A 25803-nucleotide genomic window follows, 5' to 3' on the forward strand; every position below is an offset into this window, starting at 1 on the left:
CATCCCTTGAATCAAAGAAGGTTATCTCAGGGCGATTTCGGTAATCTACTGTAAGAAATGACCCACATCAGTTCGTTTTGGACATGCGGATGAAACCTGAACTGTTTGCCTTTCTTGCGATTTGCTTCCCCTTTTGTAATAACAAGAAATGTGAAAGGTCTCCTTTACCGACATCTATGACCCTATCTATCACACCCCAATGAGATATTTGGATCTATTTGTTTGGATGATATCGTTTGCGTAAACTAGTAGTCCGTCATAATGTTAAGAAATATACAGGGACACTGTTTTATTTATGACAGGGATATTCTCTCGTCCGTTTGCCAGCGCTGCAAGCTTGTCTCCCGCCATTTATTGTCAGATTTCATTACTACAGGATATTAATTTCCACCTATTATTTTTCGGTACAGCGTATTTGTAATTCTTTTTCCTTCTATCATACATAGCCTATACACAAAGATTATTTTGAAAGAGAATTACAAGTGTTTCGTCGAAAGAAGTCATTATATTGTGCACAACACACAATGTTTACCTCTGCTCTGATTGGCTGGTTCTTAAAGTTAACGTAAAATTAACCGCAAGAGCTTGGAGTTTGCAATCCCTTAATTTTACGGACTCGCAGTTAAGTTTACGTCGGCGCATTGTGAATGGATCCATTAGATAAGATGGCCGCTAACTTCTAAGTGAACGTTAATTTTAAGTTTACGTTACGTTACGTTTGCATTGTGAATGGGGCTTAACTGAAGCACTCTTTTAAAAGTAAACCAATAAATTTCTATTGGCCTCTTACATACAAGAGAGAACAGAAGATCCATTTTCCCCAGAAAATATAATGGAAACAAGTAGTACTAGAAAGTAATATTAAACGTTAACTTTAAAGAAAAAGAAACGGCCTTCAACTGGCCATAGGCCCCTGGACTACGAACCCGGCCCATCCAAACAGCACAGCACACACAGAAGCACAACTCAAATCCACTTACACACCCATTCGCGGCCACAAGCATTAACCTCTCACTCAATACACACACATACAACATTCACTCACGACTCATGATGTTCGCAGCCCAGAAGCCTTGGGTTCGAAAGGAACCTCCCAGTAGTTGCTCAAGAGAGCGACAAATAATTAGTGAGAATCTAACGCTGGATACAACCAGCCACCAAGACTGCGTTTGAGAAGGGAAGGGGAAGGGACAGGATGGGGAACAACCAATGTAGAAACAATACACTTGACTCACAGCGCAGGCGCACTTCAAGTGTCTGTAAGAGTCTTGTGAGAGAGCGTAATAGAAGTTTCTCGTAACGCAATTTCTTAAATACATGAAAATATCTGTGATATCATACAATGATAGTTAATTAGCTGGAAGGGCACGTACCCCTCTGCTCTTTAGAGCTAGCCGCTACTGATTATAATGTATTGTTTTATGAAAGAAAGGAAAAAAGGGTGGGTCATTTTTTGTCCTTGTGTTGGTGTGACGTAAAGCAAATAAAAAATAGCAGGGACAGGTACTTGGGAAGAAGCAGAAGCAAACTACGCTTAATATACTCAGTTATCTTTTTCAAGAGAATCCAGATAAAAGTTTCAACTGGGTGATCACAAGAAACAGTTCAGTCACGTTCAGTGATTTTGTTTGCAGTGGTGTCAGGTGTAAGGTGCATGACTTTGTCCTTAATAACCAGCCTCCAATATTGCAGCAAATGCTAGTCCGTGAATAATGATAATGACCTTTCTGATTTGAAAAGAACAACCTTGTATAGTTCTTTGAAGGACATGGGTTTCATGTAAAAAAAGAAAGTGAATTCATCTCACATGATGGAAAGAGAGGACATTATATCTCAGTACCATAAGTACTTGACAACAAGAAATACCAAGATGAGGGAAAGAACATTTTTTTAAACTGACATATCGTGGTTTAACACAAGGCACACTGTTGGGAACAAATGGAAAGATAAGACTATTTCAGCTCCGCGGGATACTTTTCTGTATGGACTCTCTTAGTGTTTTAAGTTGCGTACAAGATGTGATCTGTGGTTTGTGTTAGTGCATGCCAGTAACAAGCATGGATTTGTGCCAGGGGTGAAGTACACGCGTTAGTGCAAGATGAATACCACAGACGCTCGTGACAAGATTGACAGCGATTGTTATGAGGAATATTTTAAAAGCACGTCTGCTACCGAACCTGCCACCAAACTCTGTCATTGTTCTTGACAATGCTTCCTATCACAGCTGCAAGAAACAAGCTCTGTGTACGAAGGCGTGGAAGAAGACAGAGATGCCTATTACTACGGTTTTCTCACATATACTACGGCAGTACGGAAGCTGTACTGATTATTATGGATTTTACAATGAATTGGATGAGTTAAAACTTCATTATAGACCTAACTTGTTTTGTCATTTTTGAATATGAAGTTATGTACTGCAACTTGTAAGAGGCAAATGTGTTCATTCTGAAAGCCAGCGACCCTCCATTCCAACTGTAGTTTGTGTATAAAAATTGCATGACATTTTCCATCTGACGTAAAACAATAGTATTACTGACCAAGGGACTGCAATAGCATAATACTGAATCAGTGATGCTTGTAGACTAAAGGAGTCCAAAATCCAAGTCATCGGCCTCTCATAATGGTACTTATCGCTAGGAAAGTAGAACCATGGTATTTGTCAAGTTGTGATACTAATCAAAAGTAGCATAGACTCGCGGTATTCCATATATTATGGTACCACTCACAGGTAATGAAATTCGCACATGTAATACAGACCTATGGTGTTTTGCACATTGCAGCATCATTTACAGGCAACGCAAACCTATGGTGCTCATCACATACGTGTACTAACCACAGGGATCTGCACTATCCCGTGGTGTTCCTCATATAGTGGGTACTAATCATAGGCAAGCCAGAACCATGGTATCTGTCACCCATGGTGTTGCTCCTAAAGTGGTACTAATCACAGGTACTGTAAAAGCCGGCAACACACTCTGTTGCTACTAATCACAAACCTATTTTGTACCTAACATAGTGCTACTATGCGCAAGTAAAAGCGACCCATGGTGTTCCCCGCGTGGTGGTACTAATCACAAGTAGTTTCATGGTTCTAATCCAGCATCCCTTGGTTGCCTCTTTTAGTCACCTCTTATGACAGGCAGGGGATACCGTGGGTGTATTCTATGTCTGCGTCCCCCACCCACAGGGGTTGTGTGTTTAGTCTGCGAGAGGTATTTTATTTCCCTCAAGTCCGCTGGCAAGCCGGGTAGGAATCCCCTATCCACTACCTGGAACGTGCTACGTGGGAGTATCACCTCTCCCCCTGCTACGCCAGTATAGTAGGTTCATGGAGAAAAATAGAACCATGGTGTCGCTCCTAACGTGGTACTAATCACAGGTACTGTAAAAGCTGGCAACGCACTCTGTTGCTACTTATCACAAACCTATTTTGTACCTAACATAGTGGTACTACGCGCGAGTAAAAGTGACCCATGGTGTTCCCCGTGTGGAACTGCTTGCTTTGGTAGAATGTCATGATAATACTGGGGAAGAAATATTTCAGGTGTTGGAATTGAGAAATTGAGATCAAGATGCTGAAATTTGAAAACTGTTTATTATTTGGTTGGGACAATGTAAATACAATGGTAGGTAAAGTTAAGGGAATGTCAGCAATTTTTGAAACAGCAGGATCCTTCAATGGTTATAGAAGGCTGTATTTGTCACCTACTTCACTTAGCTGCTCAAAAAGCTACTAAAACATTGGAAGCAAATGCAAATGTGGGGACATTGCTAGTAGACATGTATTTCCTTCTTGAACGAAGCTCCAAAAGAAAGAAAGCAATTGATGATATATCAGGAAATGAGTAGAACCTGAGCTCAAAAGCCACAAAATCTTGAAACATGTCAGCACAGATGGTTATCTCTAATTGATTCAATAAATAGGGTATTAGAACATTGGGAACCATTGAAATTGTTGTTTCATGTTGGCAAAGACGTCAAGTCAGAAGAAACCAGCAATAGCAAATTTCTTACAATGAAAGCAGCAATGGAAAATGATGCCACTAAATTTTGCTTATTTCTGAAGAACACACTCGCTGTTTTCATAAAGTACATCATCATGTTGCAAGTAAAAGCTCTCTTCATATGTAAAGTCGCCAGATACATGAATTGATTGTTGATGGATTTAATGGTGAGGTTTGTGAAAGCTGAAAAGATTGGAAAGCAGTTAGAAGTAAGTTTGAAATGCATTCCGATATAAAGTTCAGTAGGAGGAGTTGTCGGAAAGCTGACGATGATTTTATAATTGGAGTTAAAACAAGACCGCACATTAAGCGAGGAAGTGAGGCTGTCAGTTTTTCTGGAGAATTTCTTTACTATAGCATGCAACTGTATTTTGGACAAATTCCCTTTTCATGACTCTTTGGCGAAGCATACAAAAATAGTGGATGTTGCATTGAGAGCAACTACTTTATGTTCATTACTTTTTTTTTTTGTACTGGGTGAGTTGGCCGTGCGATTAGGGGCACGCAGCTGTGAACTCACATCCGGGAGGTAGTGGGTTCGAACCCCAATGTTGGCAGCCCTGGAGATGGTTTTCTGTGGTTTCCCATTTTCACACCAGGCAAATGCTGGGGCTGTACCTTAATTAAGGCCACGGCTGCCCTCTTCGCATTCCTAGGCCTTTCCTCTCCCATCGTTGCCATAAAACCTGTGTCGGTGCGACGTATAGCAAAACAAAAAAAAACTTTTTTGTTTTTGAATTGTTTCAAAACATAATTAGGAACACTGACCAAGGCAGTGGAATTTGCTTCCTAACAAGCATATCCATTAAATGATAGTTCAAACTGTGAAATAATGGATGGAGCATGGGCTAAAATAGGGATTTCCAAATGGCGGCCCGCGAGAGCATTTTAATAAATAATGTGAAGATTAATTACAAAATAATATTTTATAGGTCGTTCAAAAATGTATTTTTTATATTCATTATAGACCCAAATCCGAAATAGTTCATTCTTTAATATTATTTCCTCTTTTTAAAAAGTCACTTGATCTGAATGGATTATTTTTCATTTTTAAAAATTTAAAATCCGAATTTCAGATAATAATGATTGGTTTTTACATCCCACTAACTACTTTTGATGTTTTTCGGAGACGCCGAGGTGCTGGAATTTTGTCGTGCAGGAGTTTTTTTACGTGCCAGTAAATCAATCGACACAAGACTGACATATCTGAGCACCTTCGGAATGATCTAACATCGAACCTACCAACTTCCGAAGGCCAGTGCCTCAACCATCTGAGCCACTCAGCCCGGCTCCAAATTTCACTCTTTTATGCAATTGTAAAATAATGTTTACCTAAATAATTAAAATTATCAAACCTTTATTTCAATTGAATTATGCATATTTTTTCATAATGGTACTTCTGTAGACCTACTATATGCAGAATTTTACGAAAATTGGCCTATTATACAAGTGCGGCCCGCGAACATGACTAAGGTTTCTAATATGGCCCTAGAGCCCTTATAAATTGGAAACCCCTGGGCTAAAATTTTGAAGTTGAAAGTCTCTTCTGGAAACATTAAGTGTCAGTTCCTCCTCAAGTGGTGCTTGCCATTTTAGTGACACATCACAGCAATGCTTCAACTGAGCAAATATTCAGTAGTGTTTGCAAAAATCACACAGACGTTTGATCAAATATGAGTATAAGGACTCTTAGTGCTCTCCTGATGGAAAAAACAAAATGTTATCATACTCTGAGATCTGCTATAAAAGCAATTTTATTAGGAGCCCTGTGAGGAAAAAGGAACTGTGAAGATGCTACCAAAAAAGTAACCGAGTTATGTTAGTGGTTTTTTTTAACACATAGGAATAGAGAAACATATTGATATTGTTTGAAATTGCATATTAAAATTTGCTCGAGATATTGAGTCCCTCACCAGAAGTAATTGTGAAGATGCTGCAAGAAAAGGAATTTAGTTATGTTTGTAATTCTTTCATTTTTTAACTTGTAGGAATAGAAAATCAAGTTGATATAATTTTTTTGCTAGGGGCTTTACGTCGCACCGACACAGATAGGTCTTATGGCGACGATGGGATAGGAAAGGCCTAGGAGTTGGAAGGAAGCGGCCGTGGCCTTAATTAAGGTACAGCTCCAGCATTTGCCTGGTGTGAAAATGGGAAACCACGGAAAACCATCTTCAGGGCTGCCGATAGTGGGATTCGAACCTACTATCTCCCGGATGCAAGCTCACAGCCGCGCGCCTCTACGCGCACGGCCAACTCGCCCGGTAGTTGATATAATTTGAAATCGCATATTATAATTTACTTGAGATGTCTCATTGTCCACCATCTCTTCTGAGATTCACACTACTGATGACCGCCTTTGAAAGTTGGCATCTCTGGAAAGAGATCCTGCAGTAATGGCTTCGAGGGTGTGGTGTAGTGTATGATGAGATCATGCTTAAAACAGACTTGATGGCCGTAGTAAACAGTGTCACGGTTCTTTGTTTAACACCGTACCATTATATGATGAACCATATTGAACTTATTTGAACATGTGTGAAGCACTCTGTTGCTGTGAACACCACCACTTTCAAAGTAGAAAGCCTCATCGATGAAAGATTCCTACACTTGTCTGCTGAAAACTGGACGAACTACATGAAACCTGTGGAAAACTGACTTAGGGTAATCCAGGACGAAATGGAGTCCTTTATTATTGATGTAGGTGGTGGATCTTAGTCAGATTCTGAATGAGAGGGGACTTCAGCCTGCAGCGGCAAAGAAGTAACATTCAGTGAGTACCAGAAAGTGGTTGTCTAATGGCAGATAATTTGCGTTGGCTGTATCTTGCATAGTATTTGTGTCCTTATGTTCTAATATTCTTGTACTGTACAGCAGTTGTTACTGACGATTTTGATGCAGTGGTGTGCAGCGATATGTCACAGCATGACTTGTACAGATATAGAAATTTGGTATGATTTTTATCTGTGCTTGGTTTTGTTATTTAACTGTTGTTTCTTAAGCATATTTTATTTTTATCACTGTTCATTTCACAAGCACATTTCATTTTTACCATTTTTTCCATGGGGTGATATTATTAGCGTATGATGTGTACATGACAATCAAAATATAATACAAGATATACAAATATACAAGTTGGTGACAGCATCAGGACTTCACTTTTATATTTTAATGTCCAAATTTTTTATCCATGTAATCACTTCTGGTGTTACTTCGAAAAATTCCTCCACAGAGCCAGGAAATGCACGTAGGGGGCACTCTTGAACTATGTGCTTGATAGACTGCACTTGAGCACCACAGTCACAGCAGGGAGAATCTGCCCATCCCCACAGATGTAAGGATGTGCCAGTCCTACCGACACAACATTGGATCCTGTTCAGGGTTGACCAAACAGCATGGGGCAGACTAAAGCCAGCCAGTTCCATGCTGGAGTCGGAGATATCACATAAGCCACTGGGAGATGACATCCTCCACTCTTCTCTCCAGGCATTCCTGGGATTGAACTGAAGACATGACAGGTCCAAAGCTGTCTTCCATGCTGGTTTTCTTGATTTCAGCCTAGTTGTAGTGTGCTGCTTTATATCCTCTTGTATAGGAAGGGCCTCATTCTTCACTATTCTGCACCATAAGCTATTAAATGCTTGTTGTCTCCTTATATGAGGGGGAGAGATGTTGCAAAGACAGGTAACCATTGCACTGGAGTTGAGTACAGCGTGCCGGATAGAATACACATAGCCTGGCAAAGTTGGATATCAATTGGATTGCAGTGAGAGGTATTTAACCATATTCCGGCACAATACTCAGCTGTAGAATACACCATGGCCAAGGCGGTAGTTCGCAAAGTATTGGCGTCACCTTCCCATGAAGTTCCAGCTAACTTGCTCAGCCACAAACCTGCTACGCAGGCGTAGCAGGGGGAGAGGTGATACTCCCACGTGGCGCGTCCCAGGTGGCGGATAGGGGGGTCCTAACCGGCTTGCCGGCGGACTTGAGGGAAATAAAATACCTCTCGCGGACCAAACACACTACCCCCTGCGGGTGGGGGACGCACATGTAGAATACACCCGCGGTATCCCCTGCCTGTCGTAAGAGGCGACTAAAAGGGGCGACCAAGGGCTGACTGAATTAGAACCATGCAACTAATTTTGAAACGTACCATCACGCGGGGAACACCATAGGTTGCCTGTACTTGCGAGTAGTACCACTAAATTCGGTATGAAATAGGTTTGTGATTAGTAGCAGTAAAAGCCTGGCCTGGTGGATTCCAGTACCCGTGCGTCGTACCCATGTGTGCAACACCGCGGGTCTGGGCGTAGCCTGTGAGTTGTACCATTATATGAGCAGCACCGTGGGTGTGCGTTGCCTGTGATTAGTACCCACTATGTGAGGAACACCACAGGAATACCGGCGCCCGTGTTTAGTACACTTAGGTGGGGAACCTTCTCGGTTTGCGTTGACTCTGAGTTGGGCCATTGTGTGAGACACACCATAGGTCTGCGTTACTTGTACGTATTGCAATACTTGTGAGTAGTACCATCTTTTGTGGAACACCGTGAGTCTTCGCTACTTCTGATTAATACCCCAACATGACACATACCATGGTTCTATTTTACTCGCGACATGTACCATTCTGTGGGGCCTTAGACGTGGATTTTGCACCCCCTTTAGACATCAAGCATCATTGTGCTTTATAAGTGGTTCCTTGGTCGGTAGTAATGTTATTTTCGATCTGTATTGAGTCCGATCCACTGGTTTTTGTTTGTTTGTTTTGTGTTTTGTTGAGTTCCTGTCCATCCATTCATTCTTCATGCCATATTTTATTTTTATTTTGGTCAGTGGATGCCTTTGCAATTTTTGTTCTTTCATTTCGTACCATTAGGGGCCGATGACCTTCGATGTTAGGCCCCTTAAAACAACAAGCATCATCATCACCATCAACTTGCTCAGCAGGTTATTCCGGGTCTTAAGTTTGGCGGCTGTTTTTTCTATGTGACTTTGATATGTCAGTGATCTGTCTAAAGTTACACCTAGGTATTTTGGTGTACTGTTGTATTTCAAAAGTTGATTCCTGAAACCATATCCTAGGTTGATAAGTAGCCTCTAAGTTGTCGAGATGGAATGCGGCTACTTCCGTCTTCGAAGAACTTGGCTGAAGTCTCCACTTCCTAAAGTATTCATCCATCACCCGTAGATCTTCAGGCAGTATATCCTCAGCCTCCTTGAAAGTAGATCTCTGTACTGTTAAGTTTATATCGTCGGCATAAATGAATTTCCGAGCTGTAGTTTCTGGGATATCATGGATGTACAAATTGAACAATATAGGGGCTAAGACTGAACCCTGCGGTAGGCCGTTATTCAATTTGTGAAATCTACTCCTGGAATTTTCAGAGAATACCTGGAATAATCGATTACTCAATACATTATCAATGAGAGTAATCACCTTAAGACAAGGTACAATCTTTATGAGCTTCAGGAGGAGACCCTCTCTCCAGACAGTATCATAGGTCGCTGACAGATCAAGGAAGACAGAAACATTTTAAAATTTCTTCTCAAAACCAATCTCCAGATATGATGTTAAGGCAAGGACGTGGTCACTACAGTGTCGCTTGGGGCGAAACCCAGCTTGCTCTATTGGGATCAGGTGTTCAATTGCAGGAGCTATCCTGTTCAGAATTAGCCTTTCCATTAGTTTATATGTAACACACAGTAGCGAAATTGGCCTGTAACTCTGGGGTAGAGAAGGGTCCTTTCCAGGCTTCAGTATCGAGATGATTTTGGTTCTCTTAAATACTGGGGGTACACGTCCAGAGTGCAGTATACTGCTAAAGAAGGACGCCAGCTAGCGTACAGTTGCGGGGCCACAGTTCTTCAGTAGCTCTGGATATACACCGTCAAATCCAGCTGCTTTACCATTCTGGAGGGACTTCAGGCCATGGTGCACTTCCTCTGGAGAAAATGGTCGAGAGTAGATGGTATGAGGTTCAGCTTCTTGTCTTAACTGCTTGAGCTCAGATCAAATTTTTCTGCTGTATTTCTTATCTTTCATGGGCCTGGATGAAGAGACAATGTAGTTGGCAATGTTCTCTAAGTTTATAGATGATCGTTTTCTTGCTGGCTTGTTTGATGAGTCCATTTTTCGGATAAGTGACCAAGCTTTCCGGCTTGAGTGAGTAAAGCTGAGCCCTTCAACAGTTTTGTTCCATTTTTCTTTCCTGCCACTGTCCAAGGATGCCAGCAGTTCAGTAGCTTTATCATGACTGTTGTCTTATTCGTACTCTTTGTATATACGGCTAGTTTCCTCACTCCACCCAGGTATGTAAACTTTACGGAATCCTCTCGGAATACTCCGCTTAGCAGCAGCTTTGATTAGTCCCACGAAACGGACGTAGTTCTCAGGAGATGGTTTTACCCATCGTATGTTAGCATCAGTGTACGAGGAGTACAGTTTCCAGTCAGCTTTCTGAAAATTCCACCGAGCTTTAGGTATTGATCTAATTATTGGAATTTGCAGGCCGATTCTATAGATTATGGGCCTGTGTTGGCTTCGTGGGAAATCGTTCAGTACTTGCCTTTGTGTTTGTGAAGATTGGGTCATTACTCTGTGTGACATAAAACACAAGTCTGGAGAATAATCATGATCCCATCGTGCTGAATGGAATGTAACTTTGTCCTTGGCATCATACACCAGTGTCAGGTTATTAATGTCTGTCTATTGCAATAGTCTATCGCCATTCTCATCGCTATCCTTATAGCCCCATAATGTATGATGGCTGTTAAAGTCACCTAGGTTAACACTATTTTCGGTGGGTTTTAGTGTGATAGGGTCTGGCCAATTAACCATTGGTGGTTTGTAAATGTTTGTGATAGTTGTACCCAGGTATTTTCCCCTGGTAATCAATTGATGTTCATCTTCACAATGAGTTTCCTGTAGCACCAGAATATCAACAGAATGATCCAGAAGTATCTTGGATAAGTATTCACTTTTGGCTCCACTTATACCCTCAATGTTCAGTTGACAGATGGTTAATTGAGGATCTAGTGTCCATGTGTAGGATGCTGCGCTCTGAAAAGGGCTAACTCTTTGATTGTCATTGCCGTGAGGTCGCTGAGGACAGTACGGCAGCATCTAGTCTCTGTTGCTCGCTTAGCACCACCCAGGGGTCACGTGTAGGGCAATGTGAGGTTAAACCTACGGACGTGAGCAACTTCAACCCCCATGGGGTGATATGATAGCATAGTAGTATCCGGTGTTGCTTGGGCAAATTTACCAAATGCAAACCCCACCCCTCGAGCCCCTAAAAATGATCTCTCTTCTTTTCTTCCCCAATTTGCCTTGAACTTCAGTATTGAGGTTTTGTGTGTATAGCAGTTTACCTTGTTGCTGTTAAAAACCAAAATTAGCCCGCTCTAAACTCCCTGTACATTAGATTTTGTAAAAAGAGTTTGCAGCTTAGTTGCTTACTTCTTTTGTCTTGAATCTTGAACTGAAATACTGAGTTTCACAAATTTGTGTCACATTTTTCATGTTATGCTTATGAAAACCAAAATGAGCCCTCTCTAACCCCCCCCCCCCTTCACATCCCCTTGAGTTATTAAAAATAATTTGCAGCAAGTTTCTTCCCCTTTCTATCTTGAACTTAAATACTGAGTTACACAACTTTATAAGCCGCCGTTTTACCGTGATGTGCAGAGCCGTTCCATATGGCAACCCTGTTGTCATAAGAGCAATACTGTTTTCTTTACATGAAATTATCTATAGCTTTACATGCTAACTGTATAAAAGCAGTTACTATTACAAGTAGATATGAGAAAGTCTTACTTGTACCATTTCAGGATTTTCTAATTAAATAACTTCTTATTAACCGAGTGAAAGAATTGGAAGACTGGAGCCCCAAAATAGAAGGCCAAGTTCTTTGCCTTTTATGGCTATGAAAGTTTAATGAATTAACATAGTGTGAAATATTGTTTGCCAAACATGCCATAACTCTTCTGTGAAGAGTGGGGAAGGGGGTTGCCCTAACGTACACAAGAAGGATGATCCATATTTGTTGTGACGGATACTTACATTCCTTTTGTTAGTTAATCTTGTTCTTAGAGGTCAGAAGAAGCTTGTCCCTAAGTTCTGGAGCTTTAATTCCAGTTACCTTGATAATTTGAATGAAAGTTGAATTGTGTTTCCTAGTTAAGAAATTATAATTGAGGAGTATGTTTCAACAATTGTGACAGAATTTGTGGCTGAATCCTCCTTTCTATTTTGTCATTGTGCATACTACTGCTCATTGAAATTACAGTACATTGCTGTAATATTTTTTTCATAAGGTATGTACAGTGAGTAGTACTGAATAAATGATTAGCATTTCTGTGTCCTACACTTCTAGTTCTTTGTGGTTATTAAGTGGTGTGGCCCTCTTTGGCATCTGTCACCTGCTGTACATGCTGAGTCACTGAATAAAATGATGATGATGATGATGATGATGATGATGATATGATGATATGATATGACCTGAGCTATCAAGGTGATACAAATTTAGATTATACAGTTTTTTTTTCTTTTTTCTATTTGCTTTACGTCACACCAACACAGATAGATCTAATGGCGACGATGGGACAGGAAAGGCCTAGGAATGGGAAGGAAGCGGCCGTGGTCTTAATTAAGGTACAGCCCCAGCATTTGCCTGGTGTGAAAATGGGAAACCACGGAAAACCATCTTCAGGGCTGCCGACAGTGGGATTTGAACCCACTATCTCCCGGATGCGAGCTCACAGCTGCGCTCCCCTAACTGCACGGCCAATTCGCTGGTATTATTATACAGTTGTACTACTGTGTAGCAATGGAAGTGGAATTCTACTGGACATATACAACACCCAAGTTAATTTAATTCATCAGGTGACACTAAGTGCACCACGAGAGATCTTCTGGCATGCCAGCAATGACTTGGAGAGGTAACATTTTAGACCGTCCTTCAGAAATTGACTACCTCAGCCGGGATCAAACCTACAAACTTGGAATCATAGTTCATACACTCTACCATTGATCCATCAAGACAGCAGAGATATTCAATCAAATAATGTTTGGATGGTGTCCTGTGATATGGCTAATTATGCTCTTCTCACCCAGCATACCATATTCATCAAGATTTGCTGGTGGATGGTTGTTCCACATCATTAAAGCCTGTCTCAGGCATTTTCAGTGGATGACAGATCTGAAAATCTTGCATGGTCCATTGTGTTCATGGAAGAAGGCACATATTGGATGCTACTGCTTAAGGTCTGGTGTTGTCCTGCTAAAATATGATTCTGTAGGTGCCTTAAAGATATGGAAAGATGACCAGCTCCAGAATGTTGTTAACACGAATTACACTCATTTAAGGTGATAAACATACAAGAGGCAGTTTACTGTTGTAACACCCCAGACCAAATTGCCACACATTGGTGCAGTATGCCTAAGGCAAATGCATTCTGCGTGGACCTCCCCCCTGTTGTCTGGGGACACAGATCCTGCCATTATTTTTGCATAAACAGAAACGTGATTCACCTAATGACAACAGTGTAGTGTTTGCCTTGCTACTCACATAGTTTGTTACACCAACCCTCCTACCCTACTGGTCATCATTCTCATGGTGAAATGTTTTTCCAACAACGGGACTAGAACTGGCTAACCACGGTGTCAGACCTTAGAGGCTTGACTTCTTAGCAATCATGACCACCGGGCGGGCTACAGACACGCGTGCTGCACATGAGGCATTTTCATCATTGCAGTCTCTCATGCTGATAATGTGACCTCTGTTGAAGGCACATATGTGCCTGTATGGCTGTCTTATACAAACATATAGCATTCTCAGTACCTGTTGAATATCAACTGACCTTTGCACTAAACCTCACACCCCTTGGCTCAGAATGATGAGTAAAATGATAAGTCTGTGACATTGCTTTTTCCCTTTAAATTGCACCAGGCTAGATATATATGCATGGACCACAATGCAATGCCAATCATTTCTTCAGTATTGTCTAAGGTACAGTTCTTGTTAAAATAAATGTCATTGCATAACTTCTGTTAGGTATTCGATTTTCATTAACTATAGTGTATTTACAGTGTGATGTAGCTAATATAAGAGAGTGATGGAAATGGTTGTACTTTTTATTTTCAGACCCTCCACAATGACCAATAGTCAGTTGCAAGAGGAGGAACTGGAAGTTCTACTCTCTATTTATGATGGTGACCCGGCATTTAAGCAGTTGTTACCGACTACTTTTCAGTATAAGGTATATTGTAATGATATAAGTAATTATTTGTTTTAAATCAGGCCTTATCAGTGAGATGAAGTACTGCTAGTATACTAGTGCAAAGAGTAAATCATCATAAGTAAAGTTGCCACATAAACATGTCTTGTGCATACTGTTTAGAATTTAGGAATTTCTTCGTGGTAAATTGACCATACCAGAAAATTTCCTCATTAGCTATCAATAGAGCCCGGAAGTTAGGCAAAATGCCATGATTATATCGAAGTGTCAGATAGAAATAAATACTATTTCCGTACATTTGGGAACAGTAGGACCAGTTATCATTTTGCGTTTTTGTCTATTTTAACTTCCTTTGCCTATTTGATAATTTAATGCCTTTTTGCCTTTTTTGAATTGTGGATATTTTCTGCTGCTATTTATTAATCAGTTGGAAGAAAAGAAAATATGATTCCAATGTACTGTGTTAATAATACAGAAGACTATTTCATTTTCAGATAAAAAGTAACATTTACACAAATGATATTTTAATATTACACACATCTGTACCAACCGAGCTCGATAGCTGTAGTCGTTTAAGTGTGGCCAGTATCCAGTAATCGGGAGGTAGTGGGTTCGAGCCCCACTGTCGGCAGCCCTGAAGATGGTCTTCCGTGGTTTCCCATTTTCACACCAGGCAAATGCCGGGGCTGTACCTTAATTAAGGCCACGGCCACGGCCACTTCCTTCCCACTTCCAGCCCTCTCCCGTCCCATCGTCGCCATAAGATCTACCTGTGTCGGTGCGACGTAAAACAAATATCAATCAACCATGGTTGCAACTCACACTCCCAAGTTGAGAGTTCCTGGTCCTCCTTTTATTCACCTATTATGACAGGCAGGGAATACCTTCGATGTTATTCTATCACCCCCACCCACAGGGGGATGTAAGATTAAGTAGTAAAATGGAATGCAGATGTGCATTATGTAGCTTACATTAAACCATCTTTATTATTTTAGTGCCCATTTTTGTCATTATAAATGCCTATTTAAATTATTTTACTGCCTATTTTCTAAATTTTAAGTGCTTAATTGCCTTCCTATTTTAGCCAAAATAAGTGCCTGTGAACTTCTGGGCTCTAGCTATCAGTAATGGCGTTCATGATGTAGGTTTCTTTAGTCCTACTTAGATTCTATGTATAAACTTGTCTTGTGTATCTTGTTTAACATTTGGTTAATTTCTTCTAAATTAAGAGACAGAAATGGAATTCTTTAAAAACGGCTTCAGGAGTGGTTTATTGTGACTGTTCCTTTGGTCATTACATAGTTTGTGAACCATGGAAAGCAGCAGAGGGACCTAGTAAGTGTTACTGGTAGATATAATAATCTAGAACAATAGTGTGCCTTTTAAGCATAATCTGAATGATTCACCTCCTTGTATAACCCATTCCTTCACTGGTCCACGAACATTTATATGCTATCTTATGAAAAGTATCCAGACATCACTCTGGACACACAAACTAGAGCCTAGATGTCACAATGACCACTGTTGCTGCTGCTAAGGAAGGTGGCTGAGGGTTTAGTGTCATTCAATGTTATGAGGCACCTGCAGAATGGGTGGACCAAGGGAAATTAGTGACTTCGAACGTGGAATGGTTATTAGTTGACACATCGACAAGCAGTCAGCCAGGGCCAGTTCCACCCTTCTCAATTTGCCCAGGTTGGCTGTCAGGGATATGTTTGTGAAGTGGAAATAGGAAAAAGAAAAAGAAACCTCAATGAAACCATAGCTAGATAGGCCACGTGTTGACTGAGGGGGGATCGTTGAGCATTGAAGAAGGTGGTGAAGGAAAATTGAATAACATGATGTGGTACCATCACCTGTAATTTCCATAATGCCACTAATTATATAGCTAGCACCATGGCTGTACACTGGGAGATAAGATGGTTGAGGTTCAGGACTGAGGCACCTGCACATAAACCACACCTTTCATTGGTGAATGGTAAGTGCTGTGTTTGATGGTGTAAAGAGCACTGCCACTGGTCCGTGGATGACTGGAGACATGGTGATTTGAGGTGATGAATCACACTATACCAAATGGCAGTCAGATGGGAATGTTTGGGTTTGTTGAATGTCAGGTGAACAATACTGCCTCTCTCTAAACCCCCCACAGTGTAATTTGGTGGAGATTTTCATGGAATGGACTTGGTCCTCTCGTAATATTACAGGGGACGTTAAAGGTGGAAGAATATAAGGGCATTATTACCATCTAGGAAAGGCTAGGTCAAGCAGCAGGGAAACCTTTCTGGACAGTAATAAAGAATCTTAGGAATAAAGAATCTTAGGAAGGGAGGGAAAAGGGAAATGAACAGTGTTTTGAGTAATTCAGGTGAACTCATAATAGATCCCAGGGAATAACTGGAGAGGTGGAAGGAATATTTTGAACATCTTCTCAATGTAAAAGGAAATCATCCTGGTGGTGTTGCAAACAGCCAAGCTCATGGGGAGGAGGAAAATGATGTTGGTAAAATTATGCTTGAGGAAGTGGAAAGGATGGTAAAAAAAAAAAGTCCATTTACATAAGGCAGCAGGAATAGATGAAATTCGACCTGAAATGGTGAAGTATAGTGGGAAGGCAGGGATGAAATAGCTTCATAGAGTAGTAAAATTATCGTGGCGTGTTGGTAATGTACCTTCAGATTGGACAAAAGCAGTAATTGCACCTATCTGTAAGCAAGGGAACAGGAAGGATTGCAACAACTATCGAGGTATCTCATTGATTAGTATACCAGGCAAAGTTTTCACTGGCATCTTGGAAGGGAGGGTGCAATCAGTCGTTGAGAGGAAGTTGGATGAAAACCAGTGTGGTTTCAGACCACAGAGAGGCTGTCAGGATCAGATTTTCAGTATGCACCAGGTAATTGAGAAATGCTACGAGAGGAATAGGCAATTGTGTTTGTTTCGTAGATCTAGAGAAAGCATATGACAGGGTACCGAGGGAAAAGATGTTCACTATACTGGGGGACTATGGAATTAAAGGTAGATTATTAAAATCAATCAAAGGCATTTATATTGACAATTGGGCTTCAGTGAGAATTGATGGTAGAATGAGTTCTTGGTTCAGGGTACTTACAGGAGTTAGACAAAGCTGTAATCTTTCACCTTTGCTGTTCGTAGTTTACATGGATCATCTGCTGAAAGGTATAAAATGGCAGGGAGGGATTCGGTTAGGTGGAAATGTAGTAAGCAGTTTGGCCTATGCTGACGACTTGGTCTTAATGGCAGACTGTGCCGCAAGCCTGCAGTCTAATATCTTGGAACTTGAAAATAGGGGCAATGAGTATGGTATGAAAATTAGCCTTTCGAAGACTAAATTGATGTCAGTAGGTAAGAAATTCAACAGAATTAAATGTCAGATTGGTGATACAAAGCTAGAACAGGTCGATAATTTCAAGTATTTAGGTTGTGTGTTCTTCCAGGATGGTAATGTAGTAAGTGAGATTGAATCAAGGTGTAGTAAAGCTAATGCAGTGAGCTCGCAGTTGTGATCAGCAGTATTCTGTAAGAAGGAAGTCAGCTCCCAGACGAAACTATTTTTACATCGGTCTGTTTTCAGACCAACTGTGCTTTACGGGAGCGAAAGCTGGGTGGACTCAGGATATCTTATTCATAAGTTAGAAGTAACAGACATGAAAGTAGCAAGAATGATTGCTGGAACAAACAGGTGGGAACAATGGCAGGAGGGTACTCGGAATGAGGAGATAAAGGCTAATTTAGGAATGAACTCGATGGATGAAGCTGTACGCATAAACCGGCTTCGGTGGTGGGGTCATGTGAGGCGAATGGAGGAGGATAGGTTACCTAGGAGAATAATGGACTCTGCTATGGAGGGTAAGAGAAGTAGAGGGAGACCAAGACGACGATGGTTAGACTCTGTTTCTAACGATTTAAAGATAAGAGGTATAGAACTAAATGAGGCCACAACACTAGTTGCAAATCGAGGATTGTGGCGACGTTTAGTAAATTCTCAGAGGCTTGCAGACTGAACGCTGAAAGGCATAACTGTCTATAATGATAATGTATGTATGTATGTATGTATGTATGTATGTATGTATGTATGTATGTATGTATGTATGTATGTATGTATGTATGTATGTATGTATGTATATTACCAGCTGTATGTCGTTTACTGTGGAAGACCACTGCAGAGATGATCGTGCGTTTCAGCATGATAATGCTCCCTGCCGTATAGCATGGTCTGTTCATGTGTAGTTTGTGGACAATAAGGTTCTGGAAATGGACTGGCCAGCCCAGGGCCCCAACCTCAATCTTATTGAACACCTCTGGGATGAGATAGAACGGGAGCTTTGCTCCAGGCCCCAATGACCCACATCACTAACTACTTGTTACTGTATTTACTCGAATATCAGCAGTATCGCATACCAGCCGTGTCCCTAATTTGTGACAGAAATATTCAGACAATTTCTGGCCACAATTAAGAGCTGCATATCCAATCATGGGCTTGCCATAAGAATGTGCATCTGCTTTAAGAAAGGGAAAGGGCCAGACGTACAGTCTGAACTCAACCATTGTCGAGCTTGTTAGTATATATTTGTCATAGGAAAAGTTAACAGCTACATTCAAGCTAAAAGTGATGACATTTACAGAAAAAGGAAAAGGTAACAGAATAGTGGCTCATGAGTTTTCTTTCCACGCAAAATAAATGAGGAATTGGAGAAAGCAGCAAGTGGAAATAGAAAACACTAGTTCATCCAAGTGTGCTTTTCTTGGTCCAAAATGGGGAAGTTCCCATGTGTTAAAGAAGCATTACTGGATTGGGTGAGAGAGATGTGGACCAACGGTTGCAGTTTTTCCCACGGAATGTTTCAACTAAAAGCAGGGAAAATTGCGTGTTCCCGTGATATTCCAGGAAACTTGTTCATTACAAGATACATTCTTTCTCATCGTGTTTTTTAATAAAATAGTTTTAGCATTAATCATGTAGTTTTTAACATTTTCACTGAAGATGGCTGAAAAATGAGCAGAAACACATTTGATTAGAATTACTCCATCTAAAGATGGATATATATGTATTGATTAGGAGGATGCAATAAATCATTCAATCAATAAATCAATACCGATCTGCATTTACGGCAGTCACCCAGGTGGCAGATTCCCTCTCTGTTGTTTTCCTAGACTTTTCTTAAATGATTTCAAAGAAATTGGAAATTTATTGAACATCTCCCTTGGTAAGTTATTCCAATCCCTAACTCCCCTTCCTATGAACGAATATTTGCCCCAATTTGTCCTCTTGAATTCTGATTTTATCTTCAAATTGTGATCTCATGTCCTCTTCATTCTTTTCACATGTCCATATCATCTAGTAAGTCTAGATTCATCTATCCTTTCCTGCAATGGTTGCACTTGCACTATAGTCCTCTAACCTGCTCACTTCTTATCCATTTTTGTTACTCCTATTGTACTTCTCAAAAATTTAATCACACTCGCCTGGAACATGTTTTTCTCTCTTCCCCTCATTGGCAAAGTTTCTGAAGCATATGTCACTATTGGGATATAGTAAGTGTGGTAGGCTATATCGGTCTTGTGCTGTTTTGGGAGATATCTCTATTTCACACTGCTAACCTGTGTCTGGTGTTTGGGTAGCCAAGCTTTTCTGTCACAAGTCATGACAAAGGGTGAGAGATAAAAACTTCTAAAAACCTTGGTCCAGTTGGCCCAGCTAGTAATACTTTGTAAGGGCCCCTTTCCAGGGTTACAGGGGAATATGGTCAACGGTTTGAAAGGCAAAGTATGACTTACTGTCCCAATGGCAGACAAAGCAGAACTGTCTTCACCAAGCAGCATCTGTACTTCTATGTAGTAGCTGCAAAATGTGTCTGCGTTCTAGTGAAGCAGTCCAGGGAAGGGTGGTAACAGTTCCTCACCAGGGGTGATGTTGCGGCCAAACAGATTTAGGTTAGAGTTAGTATATATTTATATAGTAAAGTAGTTAGTTTAGTTAGGTGGTGTGTTGCATGTGGAGCTGGCAATCTGCCCATGTGCAAGATGCTACATAGTAGATTTAGAAGTAGTTAAGTAGTAAGTAGTTAGTGCCTAGCTATAAATAGTCTGTGAGTGTTTATTTTGAATTGTATATGGGAATATTGTAACTGGGCAAAAGCCTGTTATCTTCAGTTCAATAAATTCAAATGAAGTAGTGAAGCAGTGTTATTCAATACATGACAGTTAGTATAAAATGCACCTGCTGCCTTCTAGATAAAGTAAGGGAATGTTAAAGGCTAAGGGACTTCACCCCAACAGGAAAACTCTCAACTTTGATAGATCTAGTGAGTTGGTGGTGGAAGAGGTTAAAAGAAAAGTTGCTTTCAAAAGAATACAGAGCCTCAGAAAAATAGGAAAACGCAGACTTTTGATCAGAGAGTGTAGTTTAAAGTTTTCCTAGCCCTGTTTTCAAGTATGGCCAGCATTCTTCTATATAGACATTCACTCCAAGATACATGTGTTTTCAATTATAGTTGGTGTGTTTTCAATTATAGTTGGTCAATGGGAGTGTCAGATCCTACTTGCTTTTGATAGGCGAGGGACTCGTTGAAAGCAGTGTGGGAAATGAACTGACATTTGAAGGGGTAACATGGAATTCCGTTGAGGTTAGCTGGAGGAAGAAAGTACAGCATTGGCTCGAGTGTATGACTGTCTCGCTTATAAGACGACCCTGAAATTTTGGAAGGTATTTAAAACAAAAATTAAATAATGAATGTAATTGGTTCAGTTTTGCCATTGCTTCAGGGTTGAATTAAAGAAGATCACAATCTCTAGGTAGTGGAGTTTGTAATGGGTTCACGGTTGTTTAGTCGATAATGAAAGTAATGCATTATTATACCAAATATACAACAAATAATAAGGCTTAAACCAACGAGTTGGCCATGCACATAGGGGCATGCAGCTGTGAGCTTGCTTTTGGGAGATAGTGGTTTTGAATCCCACTGTCGACAGCCCTGAAAATGGTTTTCCGTGGTTTCCCATTTTCACATTAGGCAAATGCTGCAGCTGTTCCTTAATTAAGGCCACGGCCACTTTCTTTCCAGTCATAGCCCCCCTTCCTATATCCCATCATCACCATAAGACCTGTCTGTGTTGATGTGAGTAAAGCAGATTGTAAAAAGAAATTAAAAAATAAAATTAAAATATTTCTTTGCGTCTCTGAGAACGGATTCCTCTACTCGAGACATGATTACCAATTGTATGCGTAAGTCTTTTCCAGTTTCATTAAGAGATGGCGCCAGCGAACAGTACGCAGCGTATTAATTTCATAAGTTATGAAATTAATAGCTTATTCTAATGGTGGGTATAACAGAAGGTTCACCGACCAAATAATATTAAAATTCAAAATAAACCAAAATCTCTTATTAAAAAAAAAAAGAAGCAGAATGACATTTATTCAGTCTTCACCTTCAACAAAGATTCTGTATACCAAATAACAAACTTTTTTTAAAAACACGGGAAAAAATAGCATTCAGGACAACCAATGAGAGTCTATCTCACTTCCACAATCCAGGGACTGTGAATAAATCTGACAAGTTCGGTAAATCAGGTATTTACAGCTTACAGTGCCAGTCTTGTTCAGCAAGTTATATCGGACAAATAGGGAAAAGCTTTAACACCAGATACATCAAACATATTAATGCATTCGAACATAACAGGCGTTGTGCCATGGGAATACATATGCATGAACCCAATCACAATTTTTCCGATATAGACAAGGACTTAAAAATTACTGAAGTTATGGAAAAGGGACCTCTGTTCAATATCATGGAAATGTTTTACATATCATTGGATCAACGAGTCAATTTTAATCACAATCTGAATGAATTTGACACATACGTCACTTTGTTCGTCTGACAACCTACCAAACACACAAGTTGAGTCCGCCAAACACTAGCATCTGTGTTGTATCTTTCAGTGATCATATCGACGTTTGTGCCTGAAAAAGAACATTTGCGGCACACATTGCTTTTCGTATTTAATCAGAAGAAAAAGGCGTGGGAAGTCATCGTTTGCTGGTAGAAACATATGGTGAACACGCTCCATCGATGAGAACATGTGAGACAGTTTAAACATGGTGATTTCAATGTGAAAAACAGTGCGCGCTCAGGTAGCGGTATTGTCTTATTAGGCACTCTTGAAGTCCAGCGAAACAGTTAATGCACAATGTTATCGCCAACAAATGATTAATTTAAATCACATATTGATCGAAAGATGACCGGAATGGGCCAGAAAGCCAAAGTGATTTTGTTACATGACAATGTGCCATCTCACACAGCAAAACCAGTGAAATATACCGTGTAATCACTTGGATGGGACATCCTTCCACACCCACTGTACTCTCCCTACCTGGCACCATCTGACTATCACTTCTTCGCATCATTGGGGCACAAGCTCGCAGAGCAGCACTTCAGCAATTTCGAGGAAGTTCGAAAATGGCTTGACGAATGGTTTGCTGCAAAAGACAAGCAGTTTTTCTGGCATGGTATTCATAACTTACCTGAAAGATGGGTGAAGTGTGTAGAAGCAGATGGCCAATATTTTGAATAAACAAAAAATGAATTTCCCTTGAAAATTATGTGTTATCTTTACCACAAAAACTGGCAAAGACTTATGCATACACCTGGTATACCACCATAATTAATTGTTACAAATAATTAAACTAATTAAACTTGAAATGAGACTGCCAACCCAAAACATGACAAAATTGCCGCAAGGAAAATTCTGTCAAAGAAATACAGCACCGTATGGCAACAAACAATGTGAGAACAAAAGCAACATTGGCTCCTTGTGTTAAAGCTAAAAATAAATCATAAACCAAACTACAAATAGCTAACTCCAAATCTACTCATGCAATGACAAGTAAATAAGCATAAGTACGCAAACAGTGCCTAAAAATGAAATAACATATAGGTACACATCTGTGAGGATTGCACTGGATATTAAGAACTTGTTAACTTAATTTTTAAATTATTATTAATTCATTTATTATTATAATGGAGGGCTTAATGGATGACAGAAAATATAACAAAATTAAATAAACATGGTCAAAATGTGACTCAGCAAATTCACAGCATAATGCGTCTGCATATATATGTTGGATTACACTCGGCTATAATTCTGCACACATAATTTGGTAAATAGGTCATCGCAAGAAAAAATATATATACATTACACAGCTATATCGTGACTTGAATTGAAGACATATCTCCTTAACCTTGTGAACTACACTCATGTCAAAGAATTAAGTTAATGAAAACATAGATGCACAAGATTATTACATAATGGCATCAGCACTATATACCAGGACATTATGAACAAAACCTCACATCATATATGAAGTCACAACATCATAAACCCACTTATGGCTAATTGACCTCAAAGAAGACACACATTCTTATATTTCACATCATAACTTGCTCTTATGTATATTTGGAAATCCTTATTTACTCAATCCGACTCCATGACTGAATGGTTAGCGTGCTAGCCTTTGGTCCAGGAGGTCCCAGGTTCGATTCCTGGCTGGGTCGAGGATTTTAACTTTCATTGGTTAATTCCAGTGGCTTGGGGACTGGGTTTGTTTGCCATCTTCATCATTAGAATTTACATTAGGTATGGCCCCATCCTCATGGACACGCAGGTCGCCTGTATGGCGTTGACTTGAAAGACCTACACTAGGCCTCTTTGGAGTCCACACATTATTGTTGTTGTTGTTGTTGTTTACTCATATTCATTAGTCAACTAATCATCATCAAAGATCCTATTATCACAACTATCCACATATTCACATATCTCAACTTATTCTCAATCTAACCACACTTGGATGAACTTATTATGAGGACTTAAACCCCCAAAAATGTCCTGATCCATTCATACAGGATAGTATTTAAATCCGCAATTATTCATTACGGGATTCACATCGCCACGAAGAAACACTTCATTTGTGTATAATACCATGTCCATTCGTTAGAAAATCAATAACGCCATGCTAAAAGCATGATCATAAATCGCACGTTTTGTTTTATTATATATTGTACTAATTCATGGTCTCATGATTGTTAAGAATGTAATTATTATTTCATTGTGCTTCATAGCAATTCTGTAACTATATCTCTGGGCAAAGACTCTAAATTTTACCAACATCATCTAAATATCATCCTAAAATGAAGTAAATATAAAGCTCTTGTGGCCCATAAGAATATATGATAATACTTGATTTCTCTTTCAAGTTCATAATGCTGAAAAAAGAAGTTTCCCCTAAATTATCACATTATAATAAACTCAACATTTATATTTTTGAAGAAAAGGAATCTCTACAGTCTCTCTGTTAGGTCATCAGCCCAGAGGCTGGTTTGATCCTCAAATAGCACCATCAAAGGTTATGCAGTTATCAGGAAACCACAAAAACCAATGGCAGCACCAAAATGAGGCGTACTAGACAAGACGAGGAGTGAGGTAGTTTGCCATTGCTTTCCTCACTGGGTCAGAAAGTGCTATTGCAGCATGACTGACCCTATGAGCAACACCTTTCATAACACTCAGATGCACTAGTTGTGCTCTGAATGCCATTACTCAGCACCACCCATACCCCAGCAGCTTCCATATTGTCACAGCCATGGATGAGACTGGGACTTCGGTGAAAGCTACACTTTACTCTGGCCTGTGCCAAGAGATGGATACAAAAGTACTGTATCCATGAAGAAATGGCAGCAGGCAAAATCTCTACAGTAAATTACAATAAACAGTGAAAAGTAAAGATAAACTTATCTGACGATGAGCTAGTCTGATACCCATGGTAGATTAGCCTGTCATCTCATCCTTCCAGGTTTTAGTAATCCATCATAAGTTAATTTATTTTTCTCTTGAACATCTCTTCACTATGTATCTGGAAATTGTACCATACATCCTTAATTACTACAATGTCACAATTCACCTATTACATTGCAGTTGTTACATGTTTTACTGTACTCGCCTGCTTAAATATAATGTGATTCAGTTTATATATTATACAAGACAGTAAAATTATCCTCAATCAAAAGCTATCTCCATACAACATCCATCTCTTCTTGAATTAGTTTACGGGACAACTCCCATCTTATTCATTCTCATTCTTAAAACAAGCACAAGAAAAAACATTTGCATTACACTGTGATATTGTTGAGAACTTTATTTTTTCCTGAGTGATTAATTAAACTGCATTGCTACAAAATGTACATCATAGAATAACATAATCATTTATATAACATCTCTTTATAACAGGTCTAACAATTAAAATTGTCCATCTTGTTGGACCTGATAATTAAAAACATCTCTATATTTCTTTTGTTATTTAATAGACAAATGTTACATTTAAAAAAGCCCATCCAGCTGTAGCCTTACCTGAACTTGCAACCTGTGAGCTGCCACCAGTGCCTTTATACTACTAACTACGCGACTAATTGAATGACCCCAGTTTTGTTTCCCTTGAGTGAATCCAGTAACAAGCCTATCATTTTTGTTGAGTTTTCCTATCTTCAATCCC

General features: G+C 39.9%; 1 protein-coding gene across 4 annotated transcripts in view; it reads left to right on the forward strand.

Annotated features, from left to right (window-relative positions):
* The window catches only part of LOC136864664 (RWD domain-containing protein 4), a 208963-nt gene that overhangs the window by 98746 nt on the left and 84414 nt on the right, over positions 1–25803 (forward strand). For all 4 annotated transcript variants that reach the window (XM_067141960.2, XM_067141957.2, XM_067141958.2 and 1 more), the window contains one exon: positions 14150–14264. In XM_067141960.2, coding sequence (XP_066998061.1) covers positions 14160–14264 — 105 coding nt within the window. In that variant the 5' untranslated portion in view covers positions 14150–14159. The remainder of the gene's footprint in view (positions 1–14149; positions 14265–25803) is intronic.

Source organism: Anabrus simplex, chromosome 2, assembly GCF_040414725.1.
Source record: "Anabrus simplex isolate iqAnaSimp1 chromosome 2, ASM4041472v1, whole genome shotgun sequence".
Taxonomy (NCBI): Eukaryota; Metazoa; Arthropoda; class Insecta; order Orthoptera; family Tettigoniidae; genus Anabrus; species Anabrus simplex.